This window comes from Triturus cristatus, chromosome 5_2 (genome assembly GCF_964204655.1).
Source record: "Triturus cristatus chromosome 5_2, aTriCri1.1, whole genome shotgun sequence".
NCBI lineage: Eukaryota > Metazoa > Chordata > Amphibia > Caudata > Salamandridae > Triturus > Triturus cristatus.
Genome location: NC_140588.1, coordinates 737486104 through 737509513, shown reverse-complemented (window position 1 = coordinate 737509513; position 23410 = coordinate 737486104). Strand labels below are relative to the sequence as shown.

The 23410-nt window shown below is 45.0% G+C and overlaps 2 protein-coding genes across 2 annotated transcripts in view; both read left to right on the top strand.

Annotated features, from left to right (window-relative positions):
- The window catches only part of GPR174 (G protein-coupled receptor 174), a 204629-nt gene that overhangs the window by 125183 nt on the left and 56036 nt on the right, over window positions 1-23410 (top strand). The gene's annotated exons all lie outside the window — the stretch shown is intronic.
- Window positions 16009-17043, top strand: LOC146829204 (myb-related transcription factor, partner of profilin-like). Its single transcript, XM_085606445.1, has 2 exons — window positions 16009-16429; window positions 16730-17043. The coding sequence occupies exons 1-2, from the start codon at window positions 16009-16011 to the stop codon at window positions 17041-17043; spliced, it is 735 nt and encodes a 244-aa protein (XP_085462571.1).

The window sequence follows — 23410 nt, the reverse complement described above, 5'->3', positions numbered from 1 at the left end:
CTGTCTCTGTCACTCAACCCACACTCTTCTGGGTGGTCTCCACACTCACTCACCAGGACTTCTACCATGTGGGAACCCCTTTCCCTGCACCTCTCATCTAGAGTCAGTAGAGTGTCCGGCCCACCATTAGGATTATGAACCCCTGTGCCAGTTCCCCAATCCACTTCTGGGACACTGCGCACCACTGGAGCTACCTCATATTCTTGAACCCCCTGGTATATGCTAACCTCCTCCTTCAAGTCAGGCGCCACACCTCTGGGTGTGTGTACTGCTCCCTCAGCACTAGATAGCTCAATTTTGCAGCCACCATCTGAGCTGGACTCCACCTCCAACCCAGCCAAGCTCACTTCCTGAACTACACACATTTCGTCTTCTTGGGCTAAGGCCCTCTTGGTCTCAGCCCTCTCAAGCTCCTCATCAAGCTCTTTCAGCCTCTGTTCACAAGTGAGAAACCAGCCAACTTTTTCTGTTTCTTCCTCACTTTCAGAGAACTCTTCCTCCTCAGACTCAACTTGTATTGTTGACCCCCAGTGGGGTAACTCATAATGAAATAGGTACACCGCTAGATTCTCCCTGGACCTTCTCTTCACAGGCAGCCCCCTTTACTTGCAGAATACACGTAGCATCTTCAATATGTAGATGAACATGTGCCAGAAGTCAAGTTCCATTTTGCAACAACTAATTAGAGTCTCAGTATAAAAAAAAAAATACTCCCTGGAGGACACCAGAAAAAACTGTATGTGGTTGCATAATAATCTGCACTATACTAGTAGTGTACACCAACCACTGTATGTAAGACACCAATGCAAGTCCAGGATCCTCACCACTGACCACCAATGTTAGAAATAGGGGTCTCTAGTTGGCAGAGGTAGGTACCTTTGTCCAACTAGGGACCCTTGCTTCTAGTCAGGGTAAGGGGGATACACTCCTAAAATAACCCCAGCTCACCCCCTTGGTAGCTTGGCACGAGCAGACAGGCTTATCTCAGAGGCAGTGTGTAAAGCATTTATGAACACATACATTAATACAGTGAAAATACTACAAATGGACACCGCACCAGTTTAAAAAAATAAGTAAACTTTATCTAAACCAAAACAAGCCCAAACTACAAAAATCCACAATACAGCACTAAAAATATGACTTTACAGTTCAGTTCAATGTAAGTTGTAAATAGGACACTTTTCTCAAAAGTACCTTAGATGCGTCACGCAAAACAAACAAAATGGCCTCAGGGAAGGTGATGTGTCAGTTGCTTACACTCAGGGAAGGTGATGCGTCGGTTCCTTACCTGAGAGGAGATGATGCATCGTTTTCCTACTTCGTGGGGAGTTGATGCGTCTGTTTCTTACTGCGGCAGTACGGTGATCTAGGACTTTGGAGATCGTTGCACCCGATGCATCGTGCTGCAATTTCTAGAGCCGCGGCAGGCGCTGTGATGGTTTCTTCGGCGATGCGTTGGAAAATAGGTGCAGATGCGAAACGCTTCTTCTATGTTGCGTTGATTTTCAAGCTTCCAGCGACAAACAGTCTCTAGTGGTCCTAAACAGCAGCAGGCAATTCTATGCAGTTTGGAATTCCCAGCAAGGAAATTCAGGGGAGCTGGTGGTGAAGTCTTTATATCACATAGACTTCAGAACAGGAGTCAAGCTCAGTTTCAAGCCCTTGGAGATCTTTTCTTCAAGCAGGTGACAAAGCAAACAGCAAAGTCCGTTTCCTTGGCAGCAAGCAGTCACTGCAGGCCAACCCCAGACAGCAAACAGCACAGGGGCAGTATTCCTCCTCAGCTTATCCGGCTCTTCTCCTTGACAAAGGTTCCTCTTGATTTTCCAGAAGTGATCTAAAATTCTGGGGTCCGGGCCCCTCTTTTTATACCCAAAAATCCTTTGTTCTCTGAAGGCAGCGAGTGTCTGTACCCAGCCAAAACCAGTTCTGTGGGGCACTTTGCAAGTGCACAACAACCTCCATTGTCAGTGTGAGCCCTGGTTCCAGACACACCATAGGGGGGCGGAGCCATCATTGTGGAAGGCAGGCACAGACCCATTCAGGTGCAGGTGCTAATCCTCCCACCACTCCAAATGTAGATCAGGCCGATTCAGCCCAGCCCAGACTCATCAGGCTCTCTGGAGCCACTGTTCCTCCCCAGCCCCTGACACTGCAAAGCCAGACATGCAATACACAAACCTAGCAAAGGCACACTGGATGGTTAAGAAAGAAAATACCTACTTTCTAAAAGTGGTATTTTCAAACACAAAATGTAAAAATCACCCTCACTAAAAGATGCATTTTAACATTCTAAGTTCAGGCATACGAAACTTTATTTTTCTACCTCGTTTCCAGGGGTAGTTATGTTTATACAATTTTATAAACACACTCCCCATCTGTCCTATGGGAACAAGCAGTCTTGCAATAGTGAAAAACAAAATTGGCAGTAATTCACTATCAGGACATGCCACACACACAAGGGCATGTCCTGCTTTCACATACAATGCACCCTGCCCACTGGGGTACCTTGGGCCTACCTTAGGGGTGACTAATATGTAGAAAAGGGAATGTTTAGACACTGGCAAGTGAGTGCACTTGCCAAGTCGACATGGCAGTACTAGACTGCACACAGGCTCTGCAATGACAGACTAGAGTTACATTTTACAGGCTGCTTCTGTGGGTGGCATAATCAGTGCTGCAAGCCCACTAGCAACATTTGATTTACAGGCCCTGGGCACACACAGTGCACTGTACTAGGGTCTAACTAGTAAATGAAATAGCCAATCATGGAAACACCAATCCATAACAACATTTTACAGGGAGAGCATATGCACTTTAGCACTGATCAGCAAATGGTAAAGTGCCCAGAGTCATAAAACCATCAAAACCAGGTCAGAAACAGAAGGCCAAAAAGCAAAACGTCTGGGGATAAACCAGCTGAAAAAGCCAGGCCTAACATACACACTCTCACTCTCTGCGAATATAAGTCTGGTATACACGGCAATGCCAACAAATGCAAAGGCGCCAAATGGAAGGAAAAGTGAAGAAAAAAAGCAATACAAATGGTCTTCTCCATTAAAGCACCCATGATGTGGAACCATAACCCTGTGTCCATCAGAAACCATCTGAATACATCTCTTTAAAGAACAATACATCACGACGACGTAGCAGTTCACCTCCACTTTCAGACCCCAGCCTCCCCTCTAATCATATTTTGACTGTGCCTGTGCGCTTGACCCTGCACAGCCTTGTGTTCCGAATTGTCAAGGTACGCATGTACAAATACCACAAACATGCTTACATGGTAATGGCTAAGTGGCAAATGGCGCGCATGAACAACTAAGTAAGCACACAGTCTAAAACTAATGACCTGTGAAAGCCTCTTTTGCATGTATATAGTAAAAGTCAAAACAGCAGGGCATTAGCAGCTGACATAAAGGAAGACTGCTTGTATAGCCCTAAATCTCATCAGTCACAATAGCTATGAATCGTGATGGGATGCAGCTGGATGAGTCGGTGTACAGAGGATGTTCAGAAGCCTACCCTCAATCAAAACTGTAATGAGTAACCAAGTATAGCGTCACAGTTTCAACTGAACCAGGGCAGCATCTGTGAAATGCTTAAAATGGTTGTGACAGCCCACAAAATGTTTGGTGACTTCCTATTCTACACCACAGAATCACTGTAGAAGGGAACACCCTGGGCGTCTCTCAAGCACCACACGTGTGTCGAAGGGCTGAAAGGAGACACTGTAAAGGCATACAGGATCTCAGGAGATGATAAAGAAAGAGACAGTACATAACGAGAAAACAAAAGAGTGTTTCATGTTCTGACAGGATTATGAAATATAGAAAATGTGTGAACCTATGCCATATTGAATGTGCAATTTAAATGTGACCAAGACCTGAAGACAAATGGTAAGTCATGAAAACTAAATTTTGATGTGTGCTAAGGATGTGGCCAATATTAACGATAAATAGTAAAGCAGCCTTATTTTTTGTACCACACACACTTTGAATGGAATCTAAAGGCCTGATTTAGCTCTTGGCGGATGGGTTACTCCATCACAACAGTAACAGATATTCTGTCCACCGAAAAATAAATCCCATACGATTTAATGGGATTTATATTTCGGCGTTGTGACAAAGTAACCCGCCCACCAAGATCTAAATCAGGCTCTAATTGTCGAAGCACTCATAAACTCTGGAGGTATGATAGGCTAACTACCTCAAACTTTTGGACTTTTGGACTAAGACTCCATTTATAGACTAGGTATCTGGGCTACATTCTTATTTCCAATGGACTTCTAACATGTGTTCTTCTCTGATGTGTGCTTCTGCTTTGCTTCCCAATTTCCTTTGCCTGGTTTAGAATTGTCTATTTCTTGTATGTGATTATATGTAAGTGTAAGTGTGGCCATTTTATACATTTTCTTGTAGATTGGGACTTCATTGTCTGCATGTCCTTCTGGTTTGTGGTTTGCATTATTCTATCCCATTGATGGTTTGTGATGAAGTTCCCTGTCTGCCAAAATCTAAACCTGCCCCTATTTGCACCATTCAATCACCATCATAATATTACAAGACCAAGTACAACTACAAATTGCAGTGTCACTAATCTACTCCATCCCTAACGCCAGTTGCTCACACCATTCACTCACTATCAGTTTCTTTCAACGACACATCCTGCAGCGACAATCAATCACACTGCCACACAAACACGATATTAATTAAACACACCACCATCCATTTAATCATAACCACTCACTTCACTATGTGCTACATTAATGAGCCACTCACAGTACCATTCAGCTACTCACCCTTCAACTCAGTAAGATGAAAATCCATGCAAAAAATAAGAAACTTGCCATCATTCAATAATATACATAATACGTTATTAAACCTAAAAATGTTGTTCAATAAATAAATCAACACCCCACTTCTTCTAAAAGTCCATAACGAAAGCAAGGAAGGCAACAAAGGAGCGAGCCAATTCATATGACCAATTCACCGGCTACTATGTGGCAACAAGCTGTAGAGCCTTGCTTCCTACTAATCTGAAGAGCATTGCCCAATAAACACTGGTTGCCCAACCACAGATTAAAATTGGTTGGAATTACATTGTGTCTAACTAGTTAGGTAATGGCGACCATACCCCAATTCCCCGCATCTTTCATCCTCTGCCTTTACATTGATACAAGCTCCTCTCAAGATAACACATAATACATCAACAGTAATCTAGCAAGCTTTTAATAATAGGAAAGGGGTTCAGGGCTCAGCCACACTGCTGCAATACAAATGTGAACTACTACCACGCCGACAAAGATAGGATACAGTTTATGCCTGTTCTTGATAAACTGTGCATCCACCTCCAATATAATCAATTGAGGTGCGATACAGATCTGAGTGTTTAAGATCATACTCAAAGACTTGCTCCTTTTGAGCCTGGATGGTGTTAGCTTTGTACAGTCATAAAATATATGGACTGTCAGCCTCACTAACTCTGCTTCTCAGACAGTTGGAGTCAGTTCTTTTTCCTCAGCTAAACATTTTCTTAGGGGTATAAAATAAATTATACATTGTCTTACAGTGTTGGCTTTTTAACCCACAACAAAGCAATTTCTGCCACCCTAGGTCCAAAGATAGTTGAAAAAAAATATTGTTGGGGGTAATATCTAATATTCTTCCCCATTTCTCTTGCTGCAAATTTATGTCATCTGTATTAAGGTCGATGAACAATTTAAATATTGTGTTAATTTTGGGCACACCCAGGGTATTCAAAGACTGGACAATCTCTATCTGCTCTAGCAAGATATTACCCTTATTGAGTTTATTAAAGAAGTCTCTTGTTTGCTGATATTTAAAGAAACTTTGCTTAGGCAGCCCACACTTCTGCTACAAATCCACAAAAGACAAATTTGATCTGAAAGAAAAATTTCCTAAATATTTTATATGCCTGCATCGTCCAACCAGACGGTATTTGTCATGAAACACTGAGGGAAACAGTAGGTGATGGCAGAGAGGAGTATGAAATCTATACTGTGCCATGCCCCATTTGCCTTTCAATCTAATCCAGATTTTGTCTGCAGCTTTGATCATCTTGAACCAAACTTTTTAAAATAACTAGGTTCAAAAACGTTTTAAAAGCATCCTCTTGCAACCTCACCCAACGTTAATTCATATATGCGTGGCAGGCTCTCTGATCCAGAACACGTGCAGCAGGAGGCAGCAATGACAAAGTCTGTGTGTTGTGGCAATGTAAGATTTTTGTGTTGGACAGGAAGAATGGCGCTCAAGCTGAATTATGCGTCTGTATGATGAGCTGTGTGTGTGTATGGTGCCAACCGGTCGAGGGAAAACACCTTGAAACCTCCGTATAGATGTGAGTTCAGAAACCCACAATTTCAAAGCAAAACAAAGTCCTGGGCACACGTAATGAGTATCAAAAACGGTTCCGTGCGAATTAGTGTTCAAAACAGGATATTTGATCCACAGCAGATGAATAGTTTCCCGTGTGATTTAATGGATGAGGAAATACGAAAGCAACCAGCCGACACGTGTTTCGTCACATGCAGGATTAATCCTGTGACTTCTTCAGGGCTGCAACATAGCGTAGTGGGATGCTTTTGTCAGGTAGCCGGTGATAATTTCAAACCTGGCTGGATGACGTGCTCTGGATTAGGAGTTGGGAGGATGAGTGGGCGGATGTAGCGCCAACCTGGTGGCCGGTAATAGTTCCAACCCGGCTGGGTGATTTGATCCGAAGGAGCTAGGAGGATGAGTGGGCATCGGTATGCCAACCTAAAACGTTGCGTAGGCTTCTGGGCTTGTACGGCCCAGCGGGGTACCGGAAAGCGAGACGGCACCAGTTTTCACGCAGTTCTCTTCCTCAATAGGATTCGCCTCGACATACGGTGTAACCGCCTGCCACGTCAGAACACTGGACTGCCCTTGCAAATTTCACCGTTGCAGTACCCCGCAGGGCCGTACAAGCCCAGAAGCCTTCGCACCGTTTTAGGTCGGCTTACCGACGCCCACTCATCCTCCTAGCTCCTTCGGAGCAAATCACCCAGCCGGGTTGGAAATATCACCGGCCACCGGGTTGGCGCTACATCCGCCCACTCATCCTCCCAACTCCTTATCCGGAGCACGTCACCCAGCCGGGTTGGAATTGTCACCGGCTACCTGACACAAGCATCCCACTACGCTACGTTTCAGCCCTGAAGAAGTCACGGGATTACTCCCGCATGTGACGAAACACGTGTCGGCTGGTTGCTTTCGTATTTCCTCATCCAGTAAAACACACGTGAAACTATTCATCTGATGTGGATCAAATATCCTGTTTTGAACACAAAGTCTGTGTGTTGCAGCATGAATGACCAATAGTAATATTTAAAATCTGCCACAGCCCATCTCCCCTGTCTAACGGCATAGCTAGATGTTTTAGGATTCTCCTTACCCTTTGATATCTCAGATAAAATGTCTGTAAATAGCATCCAACTTCCTAAACCAATCATGCCATATATCCAAAGCATGTGCCGTGAATAAATATGAAACCTTTGGGAGCACCAACATTTTGATAACATTTTACTGCCCGAAAATTGTTAGGTGAAGATTGTGTATCCGTCCCAGATCCCGCCTAATTTTAGACAACATAGTATCACAATTTAATCGTATCATATTAACTACCTTTGGGGTAATATTTACTCTCAGATAAACCACACTATCAGTCTTTTGACAATATTGAAGGCAAACATTGATAGTGAAAACAATATGGATCATACCCTTGTTTAAACAATACCACAAAATCTTGCTAAAGCTATCTGCTTCCATTTCTATCCCCCGGGCATCGAATCCCCCTGATGGGCATCCAACAAGGTTGCAACTAAATTGTTTAAGAAAGCTGAGAAAAAAATTATTATAAAACTCTAAGGGAACCCTATTTGGTCCGAGGTCTAACTGACCATCCTCTCCTAACATTGCAACACTAGGTTTCTCCAGATATTGCTTAAAGGTTCACTGAGGTCCTCCTGATATGAAGCCCTATAAAAATCCGTAAATACCCTTGTAATGCTCTCTGGGTTATCGACTATCTGACCATGACTAGCCTGAATAGCATTTATGCCCTTCTGTACCTCCTTCTGTCAGCTGGTAGAGCAGGCACATTCACTACATTGTCACAAAATTCATAACCTTCTGCCTTATTTAGCTGGTGCTTCTCTGTGATACTTCTTGCATAAAGGCTGATCATACCAGCCTTAGCTGCTCCAGTCTTTTGAAGAGTGTCATACTCTGCTTGCCCTTCCATAATTATGCTTGCATGAAGTGATTCCAAACTAGCCAGTTCATGATATTGTTTCTTAATTTTATTGGCTCAGGCTTTCTGATTATGAATGTTAAAACTAAGGGGCTGATTAGGATGTTGGTCGGAAAGCCTCCAACCTCAGGTCGGAGGATTTTCGACCCACATCCATGGTTTATAGTCCGACCTCCTTATTACAAAGAAGGCGGTCGGAGTTTAATGAGCTGTAGGGATTATGATGTCGGTTTCTGACAGGCTTTTCACGTCTGGCTTCCTGACATGGAAAGCTTGTTGGAAATCGACTTTGGGGGCGCTAGCAGGGCCTCCTTTCCTCCGTGGCCTCCGGTTGTGAACTGAGCGGATATCTATGATACCCCCCTGTAAATCCCTGCACCGCGTTGCAGGTACCTGCCGTTTCTCTATGGGAACCAGTGCTGGGGGCAGAAACTGCCAACAGCACAAGCTGCCATAAAGAAATGGGAGAGTCGCATCATAATACAGTGTGCAGAACCGCCGACCTATGGTCGGTCGGTTCCCACACCCAAACGGTGTCTGGCGGACTCAAGTCTGTCCGACATCGTAATAGGACTCTAAGTGTTTTCCCTCAGCCCCAGCTTTCAGAGCATTCCATACCACTCCTGATGAAGCACTGCCTCTGTTCCTACTTAAGAAGACCATCATCCACACCTTCATATGTCTGATATAATCAGGATTCAGGAGTAGCACGCTGTTAAATGTCCACAAATGCCGTGGCCTGATCTCTGTGGGAAGACCGCATTCAAAGGTCACAGAATTGTGGTCAGAGAAAACCCTTGGATATTTCTCCACCCGTGCCTCTTTCAGGAGGCAAGATGAAACCAAGAAGTAGCCCAAGTGCACATGCTTTTTGAGAGGGAAAGCAAAAAATGTAAACCCTGGATCCAAACTATTAACCCTGCCCAAGTATTTCTGAGTCAGTGCAGCTCCACAAGATGTTTTATTGCCCAGAAGACCTTCACCTTCTGCCCCCCATAATCCTGTGTAAATGTCTGCACCATATCCATATGAAAGTTTAAGTCCCCACAGATAACAATGAGTGCCGGCCAAGATGCAAGTTCTACCACCAGAAACTCTATAATGCCACTTCATCAAAGTGAGAATCATAAACAGAGCAGGTAGTGAATTTAAATCCTAATATTTGGCCAGCTAATACCTATTTACCAGATTTGTCTGAAGCGCTCCTGCTAATGGCACACAATTTTCATTTATCTAAAATCTACACTCCTCTCACTGTGATCCCCTGTGTGGTATGCACCAACATGCAGAATCCTAGCATTCCAAACAAATGTTTCTTAACAGCAGGAATATTTGTTTATTGAAGGCAAAAATGTTCTACCCCCAATGTCCTCAGCCCTTTAGCCACCCTGCCCTCTTACCCCTATCATTCAATCCTTGGATATTAACTGATCCAATTTGTATCCTATACATATATTAATCCGGTGGGGGAGACAAGAAAACTTTCAGTAAGAAAGTGTTGTAAAAGAGACACTGTACCCTCCATAATGATGCACTTTCTCGAAGCCACACAGCCAAATCCATGGCTGCCCTTGATAAAGACGATAACAAGTCATTCCCATTAGACACTATCATCTAACCAACGTTTCTTCGCTCCTCATTTTGCATTTCATTTTCCACCCTCTGCCCCGACGTAGCCTCACCCCTTCCCAAGCTTCAATTCCCCACCCAAACTCCCCTCCTCTGATCCTTCCACACTCCCTAACTCCAGTTGAAACAATCAGACCCTCCAAAAATGTATGATAGAGCATGCACCTTGCGCCACTCCACCTTGTGCCACTGCTAGCCATAAGGCCATACGACCATAAAGCCAACAACCAAATCACCAACAGAGATGTAAAATTAACCTTACTTGTTCTAATACCCATCATAGATAGCCACTCCCCTAGCAGTTATGTCAATAAAATGTCACTCAAATGTTAGTTAAATGTCGATTGAATAGCAATGTAAATTTTCCATATATACCCTCTCCTTGGCCTCTGAATTGAACATACATATCCTTTCATTATAGATTGTTTTTAATCTTTCAAGATTGAGTACAAATGCGAGGACCCCTTTGCCTGGAAAGGTTTTATCATCTGACACAACCTCCATCTTCGCTCAACCAATATATGACAGAAATCTGGTCTCACAAAAAAGATATTGCCATCAGCTCTGCATTTCATCCATTTTTGGAAGACTGCTTGCCTCAGAAGGAAGTTGCCAAAGAAGACTATGAAAGTACTTGGCTTTGAACTGGAAGAAGTGTGCCCCTGATTTGGTTGGTACGGTGAGAGGGGGTACCTATATGGTATTTGTATCATATACTCTCAATTCCAACCTGGTATTATGGAAGGGCGCCTTGAAAGAATGTAATATAAAACCCTTACATCATTGCCCTCCACACACTTCTTGATCCTAGGAACCCTTTGATTGTTTCGACGTGGGCAGTTCTCAAAATCTGCCAGCTTCCATTGCATATCTGCCAGATGAGACTCATGCGACATGGTCTTTTCTCTCACAGAGGAAAGTTCAGATTCCAGTACAGTGGCACGCCCCTCCACCACTGAGATTCTCTCAGAGAAGGTTTTGGAGATCTTCCACAATGCCACCTGCATCTTCCTTGTGGCTGGCTGAGCCCTCTGACTGTCAGCACAAGTCTCTTCCCAATGAGCCATGATGCCCTGATAGATTGCCTCAAAGGTAGGTGGCTCCTTCCTCCATTAGCTCCTGAACAGCCCTGTTAGTGGGACCCAGTGTGTTTGTGACGAGACACTGAAATGTCAAGTAGCAAACACCAAAAAGATTCATTCTCCCACTTCCATGTCTGATCCAGGGTTTGCCACACTCAGCTCCCCTTTCTCCCTTCCTGTGGCCTTATTTGTACAGTGATTGACATATTTTTCCGTGGTTAGTTTATCAGTAGATATCTCAGCTTCTTTTTGTTTTCCCTCCAAGTTAGGCACTCTTCGGGGGTGGCATCAGCTCTGCCTCCACCTGAAACCCGCCTCCACCAGAAGATGCCCCGGACCCAGAGATATGCTGGGGTGTGGGCATTAGGGCCACCCCACCGTCAGATCTAGAATCTTTCCTAGAAGCAGGACCAAGTCCCCCTTGCCCAGAGAAGACCTATCCCAGGTGCAAATGAATCTCTTTTGTCGGCCTCCCGAACCACTGATCTCATTCTCACTTTAACCAAGTTGACAGCTCTCACTAAACTGTGATCCAGTGATGAGGGCTGGGGGGGCTGATTCAAAATGGATTCTCCTGCAGCTCCTTCCATGGCTGCTTCTCAAGGCCTCACTCCTTTGACCAGCTTTTGCACAATTCCTCCTGGTTTGAGCCCCCAACTGAGCCTGATGAAAACCTGCCTCAAATGCCAAGCCTCCCTGGACAGGAAGAGCCTCATGGAGACAATCTTTGAAGCTGCTCAGCACAGCTAAATTAGGTAACTTAGCCCGCTTGGCCCACTGAACTACATAACATCAATGGAACAGCGGCTGCGGCATTCTGCCTCCTTTGACCCCCTGTTAAGTCAGTCTCACTGAGAGGGGATGGAGAGTCCATTGCATGACTGAATCACACGGCCGACATCTTGCCTCCCCACAACCTACTAGCTGTCTGGGCAAAGCAGCATTATATGTTGATGCCCCTTGGCATGCCGTGTAGTAGAAATGCCTTGTAGTGGTGATGTGTTTAGTTGGGTTGGGATGCAGTGTGGCCTCTGTGGAGAGTATTTTGATGTTGAATCTGATAGAAACTGCCCATATTATGATGCAGTGAACACTAGCTATGTGTAGCGAGGAGCAAATCAGAGTGAGAAATAGGTTCACATGTGGCCATACCTTTGATTCCGGAGAGGCATTATGTTCCAGTTCTGGAGTGGATATAATTTTCCATATAGTGGTTACATACCATCTGGTAATGGGACAATTCATTTGTTAACAGAGACAGGTTTTTATTGCCGTCTTGAATTCCGGTTGTTTTTTGTCTTTGCTGATTGTTCAGACTCACTGTTTATGGGAATAGAGTGTTCCACCCGTGCATTTCTTCCAGTAAAGGGTTAATTTGCCAATGTGCCAGTGTAGAGCTGAGAGTTTTGTTCTATAAGCATCTTTGGGGTTGACTTGTATGCAGGGCGTGGCTGTCCCTTGGACCCCACACTACAAGCAGTATGTTCACACTCTTCACAGTGTCATTCACATACTGTCTAAAGCACTCTCATATCTCCACCGGACTGGTCGTCTCACGCTACTAGATAAGTTCTCTTACCCCTCACAGACTAGGAGACACACATAGCCCAAGCACACTCTTACCCTCCCAATTATTATAGTATAACTCATATAATAATGAAAACATCATGTAAAGAAGGAAATTGAACGCTCAAGTATTCATAGGCAAACAGTTGAAATCCACCATTTGTGTGAAGCCTGAACTGGCATAATGTTGGTCATTTTTAAATATTTATATATACTGTGGTCATTCTTAAAAAAGTGAGACCTATTAGCTGTACCACTGCTTTTGTGCTTGAGATTCTGTATATTTCCCATTTTTTTATTATGTGTGCCATGCTGGGTTGAGTCCTTTACGTGTGTGATTTTAAATTGCTTCTTCCTTTCATTGCATGCTTTGCCTCTGAAAGTGTGGTAGTGCTGGAGCTGCGACAGATGGATGACTTTCCAAGGTATATCTCTCTTTCTATCTTTGGTAAATCATGTACTCTTTCTGCACCACAATGATTTTACCTATTTAACATAGATTGCTTTTAAACAGACAAAACACTAGTATTAAGCATTAGTTGTGTTGCAATTGCATAGTCCCTGTCTTCCACAACTCTCCACGCTCAGCTTCTCCTCTCCTCTACTTATCTCCTGTTGGTCAAATGCCACAGTCTGGATGTGAGATGTGGCAGAGCTCCCAAAAATGGCCAAACAATCAGGCTCCTATCTGTTGAACAAAAGGATAGGATGCCTCCTGGCATCGTGCCATATCCCATCTTCTTTGGTCACCAATCCTTTTAGTACCCTGGGGAGTGGGTCAGTCTGGGTGGATTGTTCCTAATCTATACCCTCCTCCCCTCACTGGGACCGAAATGCCCAGTTGATACCAGATTTGTCTATTGGTTTTAACAAACAAAATAAATGGAGTGGTGGACATCCTCTTGTGGCACGGGTCAATGCCCCCATCTTCTTTGTGCACCAGTTCTTCAGCCCCTGTGAAGGGGCAGACTGGGGTGTTACCTTCTCATATGAAGTCTTAGGGGAACCTGAAATTCCCCTGTACTCCATGGATACATTTTTGTCAAACAAAACAATAGAAACAGAGTGGTGAGTCGGGCATCCAGAAACAAAGCATATCTCTCTCTGACCTCTATCCACCATATGCATTTCAGCTCCCATGGAGGAGCAGGTAGGGGTTTCACCCCAATATACCCCCTTTGAGGGACCTAAAATGCCCTAGGGACACCAGAGATCATTTTTGTTGCAATTAAAAAATTGAAATAGGCTGGGTATCCTGGCACAAGACCCACCCCTTACTGGACTCTTCTAATGATCTGTCTTTCAGCTAAGTTGGAGGAATAGATCAAGCTACTTCTCCCCCATTCTGTACTCAGGGGAGCTGAGACACCGCCTGTAAAGGACAGTTTGCTTTTGATAACTTCCTTGTGCTCTCTGAGCTATCTGTCTCAAATGTCACACTGGTAATAAGAGGTGTAGGTGGTCACACTGTGGTGGAGAGGGCCAGGCAAGCACTGCATCAATAGCTTAAGAACTTCCATTGCAGAGTTTCACATTAAAAATCTGTCAGGGTCTAAGATGACACATGTCAAATCATGAAATTCGTCTTCCTGTGTTACACGCTCCGTCCTTTTAATCTACATTGACACTCTTCGCCATATTTCCCCACACTTGTCGGTACCTTTCTAAGGCTGTGCTTCGCAAACCCCATCACGGCCCATACGCAGTATTTGGAGGGAACATTATCCAAGGAACCCTGACATATCCAAAGCCGATATGGAAATACTTATAAGTCTCATGACTGGTGTATTGTCACTGGCAGCTCTTCTTCCGGACAGGGCAAAGGCGATTGTGAATTTCTGCAGTAAATGCTCACAATTCTTTTTGGAAAAGCAGTTTGGCTGTTAAAGGTGTCAGAGACTGGGGATCTGAACGGCAGCAATTCTTCTGAGTAAAACATCGATCAAAATGCTTTTTTTGTATTTTCTTTGGGTTGGTAACCTCATATTTGGGCTAAAACGTATCTGAAAAGTGACATTTGCAACTAGTACGATTCATGCTTCTTTCGAATGTCGCCTTCTTTGCACTGGTGCTACTATTATTCCAGGGTTCAGAACTATAAAATAGTAGCAGTTATGTTCCATTAGACTAGCTTTCACCAATTGTTACAAATGCTCATTTATACTAAATGTTTGCACTTATTTGATAGAAAACCAGATGTGTAATTAATCAACACAAATGATGTCTCTGCCGGAGGACATGGACATGAGAAAACATGTGTTCGATTTTTGAGAGAGTACACTCGAAGGATATGCTTAAAGGTAGGTGAAATATTTTACACATACATTTGTGGATCATTTAGAGTGGTCCGCAAGCACACAAACGGGTGCAAGTGCAAGTTGCGCTTGTTTTTTCGTTTTTGCAATAAAGCTTGTCAGGAGTTGAGTGCAAATTGCACCCACTTGTGCAAACTGCCTGTAGTGGTGTGAGAGAGCTTAATTACACATGCAAAACAAATGAAATGTTATTTGTAATTATTTAGAGCACAAGTGTAAATCAGGCGAAAAAGTTGTTTCTAACTACTCAGTGCACAAGCGTAAAAGCGGTGCAAAATGACATCCAACACTGAGGGCAGTAATATATATTGTGTCCCAGGAGTGCAACGGGCGCGTGCACCCGTTTTTAGCGCACCTGAAGCACAATAGTATTACACAAAGGGCCACAGGCGCTGGTGCAACCCATTCCTGTAGGGGGATCTCGCTCCCCTCTTTAAAGTGTAGGTGATATGCTGCCTGCACTGTGAAGCACGGAGCTTTAAAGCTGTTGCTCTGTATTTCACTGAATGCGCTGGCAGCATGAGTTTGCTGCTGCCCACAGGGAGGGCAGCACATTTATTGTAACAGGGCGCATTGTCCGTATTTGTGCCCGGTGCACCTGTTAAAAAGTGCTCCGTGGTACAAACAGGAAAAGTGCGCCCTATAGTTAATACGAGCCCGGGACCAAATATTACTTGCACCAGAATTTTGCACCCGCTATTTACATCTTCTACTTCAGGACTATGGTGCACATGCATTAAAATTTGCTAAAGCGATCCCTTATTAGCAAAATATAAGGAATCGCAATTAAAAAAATGAGATGCATGTACCAGATCGGTAAATTTTAGCAATCCCTTAAAAATCGCAGAAAAAATACAGAATTCATGATTGCGAGTCGCTAACCCACAAACTAGCAAATAGTGATTTCTGTATTTGCGATTGTGCAATTTGCGTTTTAGGTATTAGCGATTTTGTAAAAAGACGGTTGCGTTAGAAGCAGGCTGATGACATCACAGCCAGGAAGTCATTCAGTCCATGCTTCATTCAGTGCCCTGAGGAGCTCAGAGGAGGAGTCAGAGCACTGAAGCTGAGCAGAGACACATCACCTTCACAATCCAGCTACAGTTCGCATAGCCAGGATGGACAAAAATGCTGCAGGGAACAGTGCCACACAAAGGAAGAGAAAGAGGAAGTTCTCGGACAGGGAACTCGAACACCTGATAGAGGAGGTGAGCAGCAGCCACGACAAACTGTTTGGCAAGATGTCCCTGAAGGTGCCAGAGGCGGAGAAGCGCAAAATATGGCTGTGCATCAAGGAGAGAGTGAATGATGTGGGAGTCACCCACCGCAGCATAGAAGACCTGAAGAAAAGGTGGTACGACCTCAGTAAGAGTGCCAAGGAGTGCATAGGCGAAAGGGTGAAGGAAGCAGCTGGCACAGGAGGGGGACCATCGACAGCACCCGCCAACACAGCCCTGGATGACCTTGTTGAGGGGACGATCGAGGCAGTCGTGGGAGTCACCCAATTGAACACTTCCGGCGCAGCGAGTACACAACAAGGTAAGATACATGCAAGCGCTAATACAATGCGTATTGTATATCCATGAACATACCCCCAGGCAAATCACAGTGTGCAGGGAGAAGTCCATTCCACATTTTCCCTCATACACATGGAGCACCATGGGAGTTGTAGTCATGTGAGCCAAGTGGCCATGGATAATCATCAATGCTCAGTTAAACATAACAACACTTCACGTCAGACAGTTAGTTTAAATCCGTGATTTATTATGTATAAAGTAGGCCATGTGAGAAACATATTTAGGAACAAACAATACTAACACTGCCCTGTTTCACACACAGATGCAGCTCAGGTGGACTCCGAGGACAGTGACCGGCTCATCATCTCTGAGACACCTGCAGAGATGGATGTAGGGACCCCTGTGAAGCCTGAATGTACACCACCCCCACCACCAAAACGCAGGGCACATGTACCCGCACTGCCAGAAATGGAATCAGAGCTGACTCCAGCACCCACAACAGTCCCCAGCCAGCCACGTGTCCCTTCACCAGCTCCAACACCAGCACAGCTCCGACTAGGACAACGGCGCAGGCCCAGGACCCGCATTGTGGCCGATGTAGAACAGGCTCCAAATGCAGGGCCGGACTGGCCATAGCGGGCACCGGGCAATCCCCCGGTGCGTCGCACAGGTGGGGGCCATTTTGGGCTCCTGGGGGCCGTTTTTGTTACAGGGCCGTTTTGCAGCATAGCTGCAAAATCGGCCCTGTAACAAAATCTGCCGAAAACCGGCCCTGGCAAAGAGCTCGGCGGCAACCCCCCTTCTTCCCCGGGGAGGGTGGTGCGGCGGCCGAGCACTTTGCCAGGGCCGGTTGTGGTTCCCAGTCCGGCCGTGTCCAAATGTATATGGCGGCGTTGAGTCGCAGATGCTTCGTGTGCAGCGCCTGCAGGGGAGACACATGGGCACCATCAACATGCAGATCTCCAAGCTGGCCAAAAACATTAGCACTATGTTGGACTGTGTGCGTGACCTCACTACAGTTGTTGTGGAGGGAAACCGACAGACAAACCATAGCCTACAGGAGCTCACCTGTGCCGTTCTTGCAGAACAACGCTCTAAGCCTCGGAGGCATCGGCAGAGTTTGCTACGTACGTCAGCTAATACAAGGGCCATAACCACACTGAGCAACACCACTGCAGTATTGGCACTGTTCTCCGTGGCTTTACAGATTGATCTGGGCCATTTCTGTGGGGACGTTGCAAGGGCCTTAGGGCAAGTGACCACTGCCGTGGAACACCTCCAGTCTGGGACTGTGATTGCCAGCAACTTAAAAGGGGAGGAGGGTAGTGAGGAGGCATCGAGCCTGAGAAGTGTGTCTGTGCCAGTGACCACTTACAGGAGGCGCAGTTTGCGCAGCTCAACATCCACAAGCACACATCAGGCATCATGCGACAGGAGGCTGGGGGTACGTGACAAGAGGCGCTAGCCATGTATATCCACCTATTTGGCCATGGTGGCGTAACCATGGTCCATTTCAACATTGTGATTGCCCTCCAGTGCTGTTGAATACTTTATTTTGACTTAATCAACCTATGCAATCACCGTCACAATTTTCAATACATCAATCTTTTGTTTGACATGTGCTCATGTCAATAAAACATAGTTTGTGATGGCCCATTCTTACCTACCTCAGAATTGATGTTGTGTGATGTGTGCACGTCTCCTCTGACCTTCAGCTGTGTTTGCCACATGTGCCTGTCGGTGTTGTGCGTGTGCTTGGTCGTCCCCATCATTGTCATTCTTGTCCATCTCGATTGGTATGCCTCTTCTTGTGGCAATGTTGTGCAGCATGGCACATACTGCCACAATCCTGCAGCAGGTTTGTGGTTGTACTGTAGAGCACCACCAGTCTTATGAAGGATCCTGAAGCGACTTTTTAGTATTCCCAATGTCCTTTCGACCACATTCCTTATGCAAATGTGTGCCTCGTTGTAGCGCTGTTCCTGTGGTGTTGCTGGATTGAGGTAAGGGGTCAGGATGTATTTGCGCAAGGTGTATGCGCTGCCACCTACAGGGTGGGAAGCAAAGGGTTAGCCGTAGTAATGCAATGACATTTGGTATGATGATGTAGCAAATAGGTATATGTATGTACCAAGTAGGTGTCCCTCTCCAAATTCACCGCCGAGCAGACGCCTGTGGATGCCACTGTGGCGGAATATATACGAGTCATGTGTGCTTCCGGGAAATTGTGCTACGATGTCCGTTATTATATGCTTAGCATTGCACACTACCTGGACATTGATGGAGTGGTAAGACTTCCTGTTTCGGAAGATGTACTCGTTGGCTGAGGGGGGACAGATGGGGACATGCGTGCAGTCAATGCATCCAATGACATGTGGGAATTGAGACACCTGGTAGTGCTCCAGTTTGGTCTGATTCAACTCCTGTGGGGTTGTGGGGAAGGTGATGTGGGTATGGATCATTGTCATCATGGCGTCAAGGAATTTCCGTAAGAAGCGTGAGAGTGCGCTTTGGGATACTCCTCCGGCTACCGCTACGACCCTCTGGAAAATGCCTAACGCCAGTTGGTGCAGGCTACATAGGACCTGGACGTGTGCAGGAATGGCATTGGTCCTACGGGTCTGGTGCTGCAGTAGGGGTTCCAAATCTGCTAATAGGCGTATTATCATTGCACGATTCAGATGATACTTATCATATATTTCTTCCTCATTTTGGCCCAGCAATGTTATGCACACTCGGAATACCCTCTCCTTTTTCCTCCTCCAGCGCTGCTGCATTTATCCTCATCCTCCTTGCAAGCACGTAGAGGGCTGCCATTGTGAATGGCTTACGGGGTCTCCTGATGCATTTTGAAAGGGTTTCAGATTGGTTGCACCTGTGATACAATTATTTTTTTTGTTTTCTCAACTTTACCTCCTGTTGAGATTCCCCTTATTTTGCTCTTGCTAAATAGCGATTTTGGTGAAAATCGCTATTAGCGAGTTTTGATGCATTGGTTAGCGATTCATTATTAGCTAATCACTATTAGCAGGAGCAGTTTTGGTTTTTGCTATTATATAATCGCTATTTTGCTAATCGCTAAATTTGCGGGGGTATTTTTTGCGATTATCTTGATTTTTCGCTATTGGGGTTGATGCATTGGAAAGTGTTGTTTTGCGGTCGCTTACCAGCTATTTTACAGAATCGCAATTTTTGCGAGGGCGTATTTTGCTTGATGCATGTGTCAGTATATTGGGATGGCCTTTTAACTTTGCACTCCCAAACCAGTCATGGTGTCAACACTTTTGTGATTATATCACCAATACGAATGTAACTGTTATAGGCAACAACAAGCACAATAAGACTTTTCTGGAAGGATTCTAGGCTTGCCAGATCAAACTCTTACACCCTAAACTTGTCCTAGTGTATGCTTATGTTTCCTGCCATCTTTCTTTGCCCAGTAACTGTTCTGTGTTCCAAGCTGAGGGTAGATACTAGAGCACGGTAGCCACTAGCAGAAATTGAATCTTGTTACAAGAGACCTGCCGGCATAGGGTAGACTTTCAACAGAATTTGTGAACCACGGGAAGTGAGGTTTTTCTACAGCGAGGCAGTGGTGAGAGTATTTTAATGGGACGGTAGAGCTGAGCTAAGTGAGGTGTTCGATCACAGTGACATGCATCCCTGCAGCTTTTTTAATTTTTAAGAGGTGTGAGTCAAGTCACCATATCATGCTGGCTTTTGCTAATATTTTTATTGTTATCTCTGGCATGACATCAACAGGTTATCTGATCCCACTTTATGTGCACAGGCCTGTGTCTAAGGCCTATAATCGCAGGAGTTAGGCACGGATGTAGAGTGGGGTGGAGAGGGTACTCTATCGCAAATGCACGGAGTACTCTGCTAAACTCCTGGTACATCCCCTTCATTTAGATATGGAAGAACCTTATGTATTCATTGGCTCCATTGACGGAATACTTAATTTTACAACCAAATGGAGGAAGGACAACAATCATCTGCCCTATTTAAGGTGGACGTTGTAATGCTTTTTTTTGCCTGTCCATCCCCACCAAGAAAAACACAGCAGTGAAACACAGGAAAAATCAATGACTCAACCTCCTGGGAGAAAACTCCCAGGGTATAGGGGTCATCAGTTGTCTTGCTTTTCAGAATCAAACTCCCACTGTAGGAGTTTGATTCTGAAAAACAAAAAATGTCAAAGGTTTGGTGGATGATCAGCAAAATCGATGACAGCCGTCCATCAATCATGCCTTTAGTTCATGGAACAGAACCGCTGTGATGGTGGTTCCCTTTAGTCTACAGATATGACTACAGAGCTGGCAGTCATTTCTAAAGTTGTCAGGCGCAGTGCCATGGAGACGGTGGAAGCCCCATTCTGGCAGACACTACTACGTCAGTAAAACTCAATATCAGGCTCTAAGTAGTTAACAGCTTTTAGTTCCACCGGGAGTCGTCAGTAACACCTATCTTGTTGATATTAGTCCCATGCTTTAAGAAATCAGATTGTTAAACTATGTTGGAGAGAGGAGTGGTGGTGATTTGATTGTTGGAATGCCCACACTGCCTTTGGTGTATTGCCATAATTAGCAAGACCTTCTTTAGAGAAATTACATAAACAGCAACACAAAAGTAAAAGGGCACTAAAGAAATAATCAAGATAAAAAATCTCCCTACTAATTTAGAAATGAGGAACATTTAATGAATACAATGAAACAGACATAAAGGCTACTGATATAGGTATCAGAAGTTATTTAGTAAAGTACCGTAGAAAACTCAGAATTCAATGTGATTCATTATAGTGTACTTGCCAGGAGTGAAGCAACAACTGATACTGAATGAAGATGGAACAAGTCTGCACGAATAATGATAACCCCTCCTCCCCTCCCAGCCCCGTCAAACATTATGGATGAACGACATTTATGCAACTTTCGTAGCTGGAAGCTGATGAACTACATTTGGGCATAGTGCTGCAATTCATTTCTATTCAGAAATCTTAAGCAAGGGAACTCTGGACAGTGGCGGATCCTTCGCTCTGGCGGAGTAGCGTTGACCCACTGCTTTGAGTAGTGGAAAGGAAAGTAAATATAAAATGATAATAACTTTTAGTTATTATCATTTTAGGTTTCCTTCCTTTGCGGGCGGGTGGATAGGGCTGCTCTACTCACCCCAAGTTGGATGGTTATGCCCAGACGTGGGCCCTTTGCTCTCCTTGCTACTGGAGTCTATCCTGGCTGATGAGGGGTGAAACTTCAAAACCGGTCCTAGGATGCTTGTTTCCAGTCCTGGGAGAATCTGGTCTGGCAGTTCGGGCTGGGCTGTTCCCATTGGGCGCATGGTCAACACTGATTTGCATATGACTGGGTTCAAACTGGAATGGCATGGGGAGCAAAAAAAGATGGATTTAGGCCCAGATCTCTGTACTGGGGTGAATGTATGACATTGTTCTGCATTCGGTCCATCAATTGTTGTTTTTGCTTTTGTCACACAGAGTGGGATAGGTATGCCTAGACATGGATCCCGTGCTCCCCATGCCAAGTGAGTCAAGCTATCCTGGCTGCTGAGGGGTGAAACCCCAAAACCAGTCCTAGGATGCTTGTTTCCAGTCCAGGGAGGACCTGGCCTGGAAGTTCGGGCTGGACTGTTCCCATTGGACGCAGGGTCAAGACTGATTTGCATATGGCTGGGTTTAAACTGAAATGCCATGAGTAGCAAAAAAAAGATGGATTTATGCCCAGATCTCCATACTGGGGTGAATGTATGACATTATTCTGCATTCTGCCATCAAATGTTGTTTTTGCATTCCTCTGCTCACGAAGCAGGGCATGGGAGGAGTGGTTTGTCCACCCCTAAGTGCGCAATGACTGCTTGGTCGGCCCTCTCGGGCCGCCCAAACCAGTCTGCATGGAGAACAAGCCCAGGCTCCCATTCCCTGGTTGAGCCTCCAGCCAGGACGCTCAAAACTAATCACAACGCGGGAGCCTGGGTGCTTACCAATCACAACACTGCATGGTCAAGGGAGCCTTGCTGTTGTTCCTGGCTTCCTGTCCCAGGCCACGAGGAGAGAGCAGGAGCAAGGAGTAGAGAAGATGCTGGAATGACGGTATGGTAAGTGTGTAATTTTTTATTCACAAAATGTTTTGTTTTTAATTGCGCTACCTCGCGCTCGCGCCCCCCCCCCGCATGTGCCCCCCACCCCACCTGCGTGTCATGCCGTGGGTCAGCGAGAGCTGAACAAGTCCAGACACCTTTTTCTTCCAGTTTGTGATTGCCTCACATTTGGCAAACCAGTCTAATGGAGCTGCCGCTGCTGTCCTTGTTCAGTTAAGCTTCACACTTTGTCCCCTTTCTCCAGATATGAAATCTTTTAAATCCTGCCTTTCAAGAGCAGTTCTATAATTTCTTCCCTGGTACTCCAATGATCTCCAAAATGTCATGGATGTCTACCTGTACGCCAGGCAACAGATTAGAACTGTGAAATTGCTTCTCATAACTTCTAGTCTGGTTGACAATTACATAATCAGGTTCCACTGATTTGCTCCTTTTCTTGCAAGGGGACACAGCTTCCTCTGTCTTAAAATCATTTTCTCTCTACCACTTTAGGGGAAAGGTTCCAACAATAATCAAGCAACCATAGTCAGGACTTTTACTCCTTTGTTCCTTGGGGTCAGCCAGAAGTAAACTTTAATTGAGCTTTGAACTGCCTGCAACTCCAAAGTATACTGGTAAAGCTGAAGATAGTCTCCTCATGATTCAACAGCTGTATAGAGATTCTCTTAGCAAGCAGATAGTATTCCTGTTTTCTTGTTCAGATCAGCTTTTTGCCAAAGTAAGGTTCTCGCAGTTTTCAAATGATGTACTTTGATTAGTGACAGTATCTGAGCCAATCAAATGAATGTTGACCCGTTTACTTTAGTTTTCCTCCAGTTTTACCCAATTCCTCTTCCTAAAAAATGTGGCACTTTTAAAGCAGTCCCACCGTACTTTGTGCTACAGGTCGGCAAAT

Coding starts and splice junctions, on each gene's coding strand:
- LOC146829204 (XM_085606445.1), top strand. CDS start 16,009: ATGGACAAAAATGCTGCAGGGAACAGTGCCACACAAAGGAAGAGAAAG. Junction 16,430..16,729: donor CGCAGCGAGTACACAACAAG/GTAAGATACATG, acceptor TTTCACACACAG/ATGCAGCTCAGGTGGACTCC.